We start from the raw sequence: 10,837 nt of genomic DNA on the forward strand, positions 1-10,837 counted from the left end.
AATCTACCCCCAGAGTCATCCTTGTGCATTCCCTTTGTACTTAATATGTGATTACCATGATTATTGTTTATTTTATTTGATGAGTTATTAAATAATGCAACGTAGAGCCACAAATTACTCAACATTCCTAAAAGCAAGACTTAATTTCAATAAAGAAAGCAGTATTTGGGTGTAATAAACCTTTAAAAACATCTAAAACTCTAAAAGTAGTTAACATTTGGTGAAAATACTGCATTGGTGGCACTTTTTCGAGTAGCATCTGCCTGCACAACCAGAGGCTACAGTTTCGCTAGGTGGCGCTGTCACAAAAAACTAGAGTCCTAGAACTGTGGTCCTGAAAATGCAGCCTCCGGTTGTGCAGACAGATAATGTTGGAGGTGTTCTTCACTTATCTTCCTTTAAATACATCCTGTTTGAACAATGCATTTTTATACGAAATCAGATAAATCATATAGCCTTTAGTCACTGATGTCCAATACCAAAAATGCACAAAACAAACTCTACTGACAATGAGTGTGCGCACAGGAACACCCAGTTACGTATTTCGTTTAAAGCAGCTTCAGATGACAAACTTGAGAAATAACGTACCTATTTCTCAATCTGTGGCTAGTTGCATAAACTGTCAGTTACATGAAAATGTATATTGGTCTAATTTAAATCAAAGAATACTGTTTAACTCTGATAACTGCAAGTTGCTTAGACTTATTAACATACGTTGTATTGACAGGGTTTGGATATTTATTAATAGATAACCCTACATAATGCAAAGAACATTCAATTAAAACATAGCATTCATTTCTTTAATACTGACTGAGAAAGGGAATAGCAATAATAATTTAATATGATAATAATTAAATACGATAAGATATGTGTATTGCTCACAGCCTCATGGGTGTTTTTATATTTATTATTATTATTATTATTAAAAACCGACTATGTATCTTTTACCAAAAAATATTAATTTCAAAGCTGGACAAATAAGCTTTTAATATCATATTCGTTTTTTGCATTAATGTAATAACAGAATATGTCTCAATACTTTGACAAGTACTTTCACTTGTTTTTAACACAAGATGGCGACGTCAACCAATTTTATCCAGTTATCTCGAACCCTATATATACACTTAAGTACATTACAGTTTTTGCCTATTGCTTACACACTTTTTGCAAAATTTGGCTCATTATGTCAAAACTCTACACACAAGCCACACAGACATAGCACTTGGAGATTAACAACTCACATCCATGCCAAAATGAAACACTGCAATCAAAACTTAGCACTCCTTTCTAAAAATGAAATTCTTGTAACAAAACCATACACACAAGCACCATTTGAATTACTCTTTCATATCACCAGCAACACACTGATCTGCTTTATATATAACACTGCAGTCTTTGTGGTTTTATTTTTATCGTAATTTTCTTAGACTCAGTCTTTAGTAAAACTCAAAAGTAGATTTATTTAAAGATATATTTATTTGTTTAAATTTATTCAGTAATCAAACAAGAGTTTTTACCCCCCCCCAAAAAAAACATTCTTAAAGGAATAAAGAAAAATAGAACCACAAGTCATCACATTTAGCCACAAAACAAAAGTAAGAAACAAAACAAATACTGGATAAACTATTGTGGGGAAAAACACACTTGTTTTGTGTTTGTGTGCGCATGTATGTGTGTGGTGGGGGCCTGGGGGGTCTTATGGATCCCTCCTTCTGTTCGGATCTGGCCACAAGACCTCGTCGACATCACAGGCGATGTCCTCGCGGGCTAGGCATCGGGGAAAATATCGTCTTGTGTGCCTAATCCACCCTTGGATGGATCCCACCTCAATGTCACCACATGCCACTTCCATTGCTTGCAGAAGAGGCATGCGGGCGTGTGGTTGCCGATCATAGACTTTCCACCGCCATGCTGAAAAGAATTCCTCGATTGCATTTAGAAAGGGGCTGTAAGGCGGCAGGTATAAAAGTGTGAAATTGTTATGGTTGGTGAACCAATCTTGGACCAGAGCAGCCCGGTGGAAACTAACATTATCCCAGATAACAACAAACCTGGGCTGCTGTGGTCTGTCCTGCACAACTGCATGTAGTGCATCTAGAAATGCAATGATCTGTCCTGTATTGTAGGGAGTGGCATGATGATGCAGGACTCCTTGGACACTAATTGCAGCACACAAGGTGATATTTCCCCCACGTTGCCCAGGGACATTTACAATAGCCCTTTGTCCAACTATGTTACGGCCTCGACGCCTGGTTTTGGCCAGATTAAAGCCTGCCTCATCCACATAGATGAACTCATGTGGCTGTTCGGCGGCATCAAAATCCAGAACTGTCTGTAACAGAAAATATTTACAGTAATAGTGTTACTGAAAACACATACAGTAACTACAATGTCTACATTTTGACACAAGTAGGGGCTGAGTTGGATTAGTATAGACAAAAACTACAAGACACAGACAGAGCAGGTGGCAGCATAAACCCTCACTCCCACATCACAATATATAGTATGCAAAGTAAAGTGACACATACCTGCACATAATCATGGCGCAGATCCTTGACCCTGACACAGTTCCTCTCAAATGGCACCCTGTACAGCTGCTTCATTCTGAAGTTATGTTTCTGTAGGATGCGACTTATTGTAGTAATGCTGACCCTGTTGATATTGTCGAATACCATTCCATCTGCTATTATGCGCTGTTGCAACTCACGAAGTCGGATTGTGTTATTTGCTTGCACCATTTGAATGATGGCAAGCTCTTGTTCTTGAGTAAAGAGCCGTCCCCTTCCACCTCGAGGAGGTAGCCCAACCATTCTGTAAAAAATGCCCTCACAAGATGTCATTGGTTAGGTTCTTTGTCACATACTGTACTTTCAAACTGTACACAGTACTGTAACATTACAATGATACTCCTTTACATATACTTCACAGCACTACTCATTTTTGAATAGTACTGTACAGTAATACTGTAATATGATACAGAATCATGTGACACATACAGTAGGTACAGGAGTAGAAACTTGAAGATATACCTGTTCTCCAGTCGGAATGTTCTTAGTATTGACGCTACTGTGTAGCGACTGAGGTTAGGGTGGACTCTTTGCCCAGCCTCCCTCATAGATAGGCCATGATTAATGACATGGTCCACCAGAGTAGCCCTGATGTCATCTGATACACGTCTCCGCACTGGTCCTCGTCTTTGTCCTCTTCCATGTCCACGTCCAAGTCCACGTCCAACTCCTCTCTCTCTTTGTCCTCCTCTTACTCTTACTCGCATTGCCTCCATGCTTGCAAAGTTCTCAGAATGTCTTACCATGAGGCCTATTTGTAGTGCTAAGACTCAGACCGATTGGTGTTCTGTTTTCTGTACAAGTGTATTCAGGTGTGTATGTAAGTGCCTTTAATTGCCAGATGACTTTTGCATTTTGAACAGAGTGTTTTCCCAATGATAATAGGTGATTTCGTTTTTGAAAAATGTGTCTAATGTAAGAAAACGTGTGTAGTGTTTCGCAATAAGTGTGCTACAGAATTGCAAACAAAGTGCAAAGTTGACAATGTGTTTAAGCTATGGTTACACTGTGTTTAAGCATATGCTACAAGAAGTTTAGGTATTGAGGCTTTGGTCTAAGCATTCGGATTTAGTGTGTAAGCAATAGGCAAAAACTGTAAATGAATAGTCCAAATTTTTAAAAAGAAGATTAAATGTGCGATAGCTTTTGCGCTGACAAATCATGAAATGATTATCTTGGTTAATGCAATTTTTTTATTAATTTAAAAAAGCTTAACATGTCTCCAGATTAAACGGAGAGCAAATTTAAACCATTTCGCAAATTTCATATGTTCCTCATGAGATAAAGCCAAATTATCTCCTCCAGTTCAAAAGAGATCTCAACTGTACTTAGATTTGACAAGTGAGAAATCAAAATGATTTCAATATGAACTTTATAAGAAATTCATAAAATATTCAAATAGGCTACAGATTGTTTAGCTAATCTAATTATAAAGGTCAATGCAGTTCAACCATTGTCTCATTTGTAACAATTTTAAGAAATAAGGCAAAGTGATGATTGCAGATAAAATTACTGTTGTAATAACTTAAGAAGATAATATTATTTAACTGACATTTGAAAGCAATAGCCAAGATTAAACATATTTTTTATTGCTTATTCATTTTGAAGCCATTTCTGCTTAATAAATAACAGTTTGTAACCTGATTAGACATCTTTCACCATGCTGGAATTGTTTGTTCCTGTACAATTAGACTTTTTTGTCAATCAATCCATTCAATAGAAACCTAGAAATAATAGAAAGGTCATATCAGGTCTGCTTAGAATCAAAAGTGAAAGTTAAGTACTGTGGTATTCCCCTATGGTGTTTACAGTATAATATTGCACTGAAGCATTCATTTGCGAGCAATTCATTTTCACTCTACACTGCATTCTTAACATTCGGGTATGTGACAGTCAAACAATTTGTGAATTTGATATTTGTTATTTTTTTATACTGTAATGATAAAACAACTGTTTCAAATATTACTATCTTTCTATTCCTAGGTATCTCATTGCTCAATTCTGTATAAGAGAACTGGAGTCATGAAGCTTATAAAGGTAGATTAAACACAATGACAAGCAAGAGTGTTGTGAGATTTTTTTTTATACAAATAATAGTTTACTCAGTAATTTTGATGTACTGTAGATAAAATGAAATATATTATAATTGTTTAGCGTTTAATGCCTGTCACAAACTCTCTTAAAAGTTAATTTGAAAACTAATGACTACTGCACACACACGCACGCACGCACGCACGCACGCACACACACACACACAGTGCAGCTTTAACTGTGAAGATTCGATTTGTCCACTCCACAGGAAAATGAACCTGGGTTTTATTATAGAAAAAGTGAAGTAACCATGTTTATGGATTGATTACCATTTGAATTACCACAATTTACCACATCTATTAAATGCCATGGTTAAACTATGCGGTTGTAGTGAGACCAGAGTGAGTTTGTGGTTAAATGGTTTAACTACAAATAAAAAACTGTAGTTACTATTTAAACCCTGCACTGTAAAAAAATTCCGTAGAAATTGCAGCTGGGTTGCCGGTAATTTACCGTAGATTTAAATTTATGTTTTTAACTGGCAACATTTTGTTCAAAGTTAAATGAACATTAAACATTTACAAGTCTTTGTCTTTATAGAGTAAAACTAAAAAATCAGCATCAAGCAAAACATTCTGGGAAACAAAATCTGAAGCAAAAAACAGAAAAAGGTTGATGATGACTTCTGGTTCCCAGAATGCTTTGCATGAGGCTGTTATTGTATAGTTTTATTCTGTAAAGACAAATACTTGTTAATATTTAAAATTGATTGAACTTTGAACAAATTCTTGCCAGTAAATTACATAAATGTAAATCTACGGTAAATTACCGGCAACCCAGCTGCAATAACATTGTAATTTCTACGGATTTTTTTTTTACAGTGTGGGTAATTTTGTAAATTTAAATTTTTAGAGCTCTTTGTAATTATTGTGTAATTGTATTGTGTGTTATGGAGTGCCTTTTTTCTTTTATTTGTATTATAAAACCCATCAACCCTTTCTTCCCCCCAGTGTCCTGGTTGCCACCGTTTACGGATGAAAAAGGTAGACGGTCAGCGCGTGGTCTGCAGGTCATGTTCTAAAGCAAAGCGGCGCGTGTTTCAGTTCTGCTGGGCTTGTCAGAGAGAGTGGCCCCGCGAGGCTTCGAGCAATGACTCCTGCATGCTGCCAAACTGTGCGCTCCGTGCGGTGCTCCTCAGCACCAAATGGATAAATGACCCTCAAAGCTCAGTGAGAGGATGCCCGTACTTAAGGCCCTGTCCAAAATGCAAGGCCCTACTCACTCATAAGGGTGATGGATGCCCTAATATTGTTTGTCCCCAATGCAATGAAGAGTTCTGCTTCCGCTGCATGCGCCCACAGTGCTACGACAATGATTATTATGACTCTGACTTTGATGACAGTGATTATGACATTGGGATAGAGCAATGTGTGATTAAGAATAACACTGAGATTCTTCGACAGCTCGAACTGTAGTGGAACTGTGAAGCAGTCAATCTTTAAATGTAAGCTGTCTTCTTAAAGAGATGTGCAGAAACCAGCAGAACCATAACAAATATATGTGTCAATTCTGAAAGTGCTGGTACATGTGATTCAAAAATTTGTTCTGTCTTTTATAAGAAATTTCTTTTATGATCAAAAATGCATTTCTGTCTTTATGCTTTCTTCTCAAACTGCTTTTTAGAAAACTTTTAGGAAATTATTACCCATGTTACTTTACCCCCTTTTTTAGTTTTGCTGATGAGATGACCCATTTGGTATAACTGACAAAAAGACTTTGGCATTCTTTTGCAAAAGGAAGGTGAATGCTTTCACTGGTATTCCCCTTCATGTTCAAGTTTAAAGGAAGTAATTCATTTTTTGAGCAGTGGATAGAGGGTGTGTTTGTCTCCATTAAGTAGGCTACTTGCTTTAATTTTGTATTTACCCAGCTTCTGTAGCAAGGGAGCTGAAGCAGCGAACAGGTGAGTGGATCAATAGTTTGTGTTATCTGTGTTTGTGCTACTAACGCAATACTACGGTACCCAGCTATACAGCCAGGGGCATTTTGTCCATCTAATCCCCTGGCTCCTGTCTTTGACACTTTCTTTCGTTTACAGGTTTCTTTGTCTGTGGATGTGGTCCAGCAGGATTTGAGACATGAACGCTCCAAAGGTACACTGACCGTGTACTGAGCCCTTGTGATGTCAGAGACACTTTAAGGCAATTGTTCTGACAGAATAAAGCTATAGGCTTTATTTAGCACACTTTGCCAAGAGTCTAGAAGAACCGGGTTAAAACGTTTAAGACTTAAGAGCTAGCCTACTGGTTTTAATTTAAGGCACAAAAACTGACAATTTAGGAGGCTGAACAACATTAATAAATATAATTGGAGAGCAACCCTATATAGTCGTTGTTGCTTTACATATTACTTTCTTTGAATATAAAATATAATTATACTACAAGGACAGGATCATTTTAAAATCCCCATGAAATAATTTTTTCCATTTAGTATAAATTAAATAAATATTCTCTGCTTTAGTAGATTTAGCTAAAATAAAATGAGTAAACCGTATAAAATGTTGAATTCTTTTTTTTTTTGTTAAAACAACACAAAAAGTGTATTAATTTGAGTATTTCTAAATGAACACATTATTGAATACATTCAACTTAATTTGATCATGTTTAATCTACTTAAATTTGTAAAAAGGAAATGATCTTAATATTTTGTGTTGAAGCTACATGAATGATTTTGTAAGAAACATAAGGCAGTGGACTTGATGCTTCCATCATGCTTTGCATGAAACTGCATTTGGAGAGTAAAATTTGAAATTCTTAACTAAAAAGAAAGACTTGTTAGTGTTTAATGTTCATTTATGTTTGAGATTTAGAAGAGTTTTGTAGTTAGCATTGTTCAGAAGAGTGGTGCTTATAGACTGCACTTTTTAAAGTGACACTGGTTGACATTGAATAAATGTCATTGTTTTCAATCTATCTTCATATTTTTTATCTTTAATCGAATTTGTAATTGTTATTGACAAAGGCTGTTTATGTAAAGTTAAGAACTGTAGTGCTTAGAATATAGACATTTAGATTTCTTTTCTGAGGGTATAGCCAGGACTCAATTAAAAATGTTTATTCACATATGATTAGGTGAATTTTAACCAAGAACATAAAGTTTATAAAACCTAATTAAAATACAGGTTACCTGTAGCAACCCACAAATAAGTTACCTGTATCAAAAAAAATAGGTTTATCTTACTGAGTAATACTTGTTCTATTAACTCAACTTGATTTTGTTGCATTTGTATTAAGTAATTTTACAGTGTTATTATAGGCGATTTCAGCAGTAAAAACACAAACAAATGGCTTTCATGGAAAAACTTAACTTCCGGTAAACTCAAAAAATCAATAACAAAAAGTCCTTTTAGAGTAGTTTATTTCCGATAACAAGCAAAATAAACAACAAGTAGATTACCTTATTTCAAATCATAGCTAAAGCGTATCAAAAACTACACTCTAAAGACAATGCTAAATAGCATTTAAAGTGGTTCTTGGTTCAATTTCAAGTGCCATATAACTGATGATGTACCTGTGTAACACTGATGTAGATATGGTGCTATGTAGAACCATATGTGGTGCTATAGTGGTGCTATATGACCACCGTATGGTTCTTCATAGGTGCTATATAGCACTAAAAATGGTTCCTCTATGATTACGAACCAAGAACCACTTTTAGTGCAAGCAACGTTTGTTTTTAGTTTATCGGACATTACTGTATAAAATGTATTTATAATGTATAAAATGTTAACGTCTCGGTTTCTATCATAACCGCGATTCCCTGAGAAACGGGAATGAGACGTTAGGTCAAAGGTTGATGCTATGAGAGGTCCTCCACCTTCCGATTTTTTGAAGCTTTTTTATAAAAAAAAGTTTATAGAGGCGTGGCTTCGCCGACCATCTTAAGACATATTCTCAGATTCTTTCACCTAAACAACAGACGAGCTGATCTGAGCAGATCATATATGTGATATTATTTGCTCTTTGTATAAAATTGACAATCAACCAAAAGTAATTATTTTCAGAGTTTAAATATATAAAAATGTATTTCAAGGATGAAATTATTTTACCCACATGGGTCCTATGAGGGTCCCATATAATAAACCCACATGGGCAAACCTATATGAGACCCACACTGGACCCACATATTTTGCCCATGCCCACATGAAACCCATGCTCCCAAGATAGGAAATTTTAAAATCCCAATGTTGACAGATATGCTTTAGATGCTGAAGCACCAGCACTTGTTTTTTTTTTTAGTTACAGTACCTCTTTGCTGGACTGTGCTATAAATGAAACGCTATTGGTTATTTTAAAAAAGAAAAGGGGGAGGGTCTTCTTTATAGTTGTTTCTGTTAAACTGAGGTCACAACATCAAATAATGCTGCACAATCCAAGACACTTCAGTGGGCCTTTAAGCATGTGTACAGCTGTTTATTCATAATGTCGATAATGTTTAGAGAATTCTGTTACATTATTGTTCCACTATTCCACTAAACCTTTTCTCTCTCTCCAGTGCCCCGGCTGTAACCAATCAAAGATCATAAAGCTGGAAGGACAGCGTGCGGTCTGCAGGTCATGCTCTATAACTAAGCGGCGCTTGTTTTTCTTGTGCTGGGCTTGTCAGAGAGAGTGGTCACGCGAAGCTTCAACCACAAACACCTGTGTTCTGCCAAACTGCGGGTTCAGAGCCGTGCTCCTCAGCTCCCAACAGATCGACGACACCAACAGCTCAGTGAGAGGTTGCCCGTACTTTAGGGCCTGTCCAGGATGCAAAGCCCTACTCACCCATAACGGTGTTGGATGCCCTAATATCGTTTGTCCCCACTGTCCCCAAAAGTTCTGCTTCCGCTGCATGCGCCCATATTGCTACAATTGGATGCAATGTGTTATTAAAAATAACAATGAGATTCTTGGACAGCTCAGAGTGTAGTGGGAGTTTAAAGCAGTCAAACTTTAAATTTATTTCATTTAAAATGTAAGGGGCATGGCACAATGCTGATTCATTTGGCAGGTTGCACACCAGTATAAAATGAAGATTTAAATAAATAAAATTTTAAAATGAGAAAATATTTGTTTCTGTTTTTTATGATCAATTTCTTCTATCAAATATTTATTTCTGTCTTTTATGCTTTCTTCTCAAACTGCATTCTGTAGGCTTATTTTAAGAAGTACGGTTACTTTTCCACCTTTTTTAAACCTTTTTCTGCTGTGACCAGAAGATAACGTATTTGGGCCAATAACTGACATGACATTAAATTCTTTAACTTGTAATTCTGGGGAAACATACAACATGTGCATACGAACACACAAAGTGCAGTCATTCTCTGCTGAAGAGTAAACAATTTGAAAACAACAGGCTACGTAGCTATCATTCGCAAAATGAAAGTAAAAGCTTTTCACTGGTATTCCCCTTCATGTTCATGTTTAAAAGAAAACAGTTGTTTGCCAGTGGATAGAAGCGTGTGTTAGTCTTTCATAAGCACTTACTTAAGTTATTTTTCTGATAATTTTTGTATCCATCGAGCTGAAGCATCAAACAGGTGAGTGGACTCTATTAGAATTTTAACTTCTGGGTTCGGTGAGGCTACAGAAAAAGATTTATGCTTGAAGGGCATGTTAACTTACACTACACATGAAATGTGTTATTTAACATTATGTTGACCCTGGGACAACATTTCAATCAATCAATTAGATTTAAGAAATAAGTTTACAGTTTGTTTTAAGTTTAAGCTTACAACAAGGATTAGCTGTTTCTAGACCATTGCTTTTCACTTATCATGTCCCTCTGGTTTTAGGGTTTGGGGTGGGTTTAACTAAATCGTTTTATTTAGAAAAATGTTGTCCTTGGGTCAACACAATATGTTGCCCTGAGGACATCAACCACTTGGCAAAATCAGCTCGAGCTACCCTATACAGTAGTCAGGGCTTTTTCTTACCCCTGGCTCCTGTTTAAACTCTATCTTTCGTTTACAGGTTTTTCTGTGGATGTAATCCAGGAGGATTTGAGCCATGAACGCTCCAAAGGTACAGTGACCGCGTAATGAGCCCCCGTGACGTCAGATGTTTTGCAGAGGCTATTTTGAGGCACTTGTTCTGACAGAATAAAGCTATTAGGCTTTATTTAGGACACTATGCCAATGGGTCTGATTAAATGTGACGCAGTTTTCCATCAAGACGAGTCTAGAAAAACCGGTTAAA

At 36.4% G+C, this 10,837-nt stretch overlaps 2 protein-coding genes across 4 annotated transcripts; one reads left to right on the forward strand and one right to left on the reverse strand.

Moving 5' to 3' along the window:
• Positions 1–1,583: 1,583 nt before the first annotated feature.
• On the reverse strand, positions 1,584–3,659 carry LOC135748807 (uncharacterized). The gene is made up of 3 exons (XM_065267104.1): positions 3,030–3,659; positions 2,529–2,811; positions 1,584–2,332 (listed from the first exon to the last, which is right to left on the reverse strand). The coding sequence occupies exons 1-3, from the start codon at positions 3,311–3,313 to the stop codon at positions 1,697–1,699; spliced, it is 1,203 nt and encodes a 400-aa protein (XP_065123176.1). The 5' UTR covers positions 3,314–3,659; the 3' UTR covers positions 1,584–1,696.
• A 674-nt stretch (positions 3,660–4,333) lies between these two features.
• Positions 4,334–7,548, forward strand: LOC135748806 (E3 ubiquitin-protein ligase RNF19A). 3 transcript variants are annotated; one of them, XR_010532205.2, is made up of 5 exons: positions 4,334–4,449; positions 4,551–4,604; positions 5,609–6,102; positions 6,330–6,561; positions 6,697–7,548. XR_010532205.2 is itself a non-coding variant. In XM_065267103.2 (4 exons), exons 2-3 carry the CDS (start codon positions 4,590–4,592, stop codon positions 6,071–6,073), a joined length of 480 nt encoding a protein of 159 aa, XP_065123175.1. In that variant the 5' UTR covers positions 4,334–4,449; positions 4,551–4,589; the 3' UTR covers positions 6,074–6,102; positions 6,697–7,547. The 3 variants fall into 3 exon arrangements, 2 of the variants coding, with proteins under 2 accessions (XP_065123175.1, XP_065123174.1); XM_065267103.2 differs by lacking the exon at positions 6,330–6,561 and having other exon boundaries at positions 6,697–7,547; XM_065267102.2 differs by lacking the exons at positions 6,330–6,561; positions 6,697–7,548 and having other exon boundaries at positions 4,335–4,449; positions 5,609–6,239.
• Positions 7,549–10,837: the final 3,289 nt, after the last annotated feature.

This window comes from Paramisgurnus dabryanus, chromosome 5, assembly GCF_030506205.2.
Source record: "Paramisgurnus dabryanus chromosome 5, PD_genome_1.1, whole genome shotgun sequence".
In the NCBI taxonomy this organism is placed as follows: domain Eukaryota; kingdom Metazoa; phylum Chordata; class Actinopteri; order Cypriniformes; family Cobitidae; genus Paramisgurnus; species Paramisgurnus dabryanus.

What these genes read in the sequence shown, in the direction of transcription:
- LOC135748807 (XM_065267104.1), bottom strand. Translation starts at nt 3,313, where the DNA reads ATGGTAAGACATTCTGAGAACTTTGCAAGCATGGAGGCAATGCGAGTA. An exon ending in ACATTCCGACTGGAGAACAG is followed by an intron (nt 2,812 to 3,029) that starts GTATATCTTCAA and finishes CATTTTTTACAG; the next exon opens with AATGGTTGGGCTACCTCCTC. An exon ending in TGCGCCATGATTATGTGCAG is followed by an intron (nt 2,333 to 2,528) that starts GTATGTGTCACT and finishes TTTCTGTTACAG; the next exon opens with ACAGTTCTGGATTTTGATGC.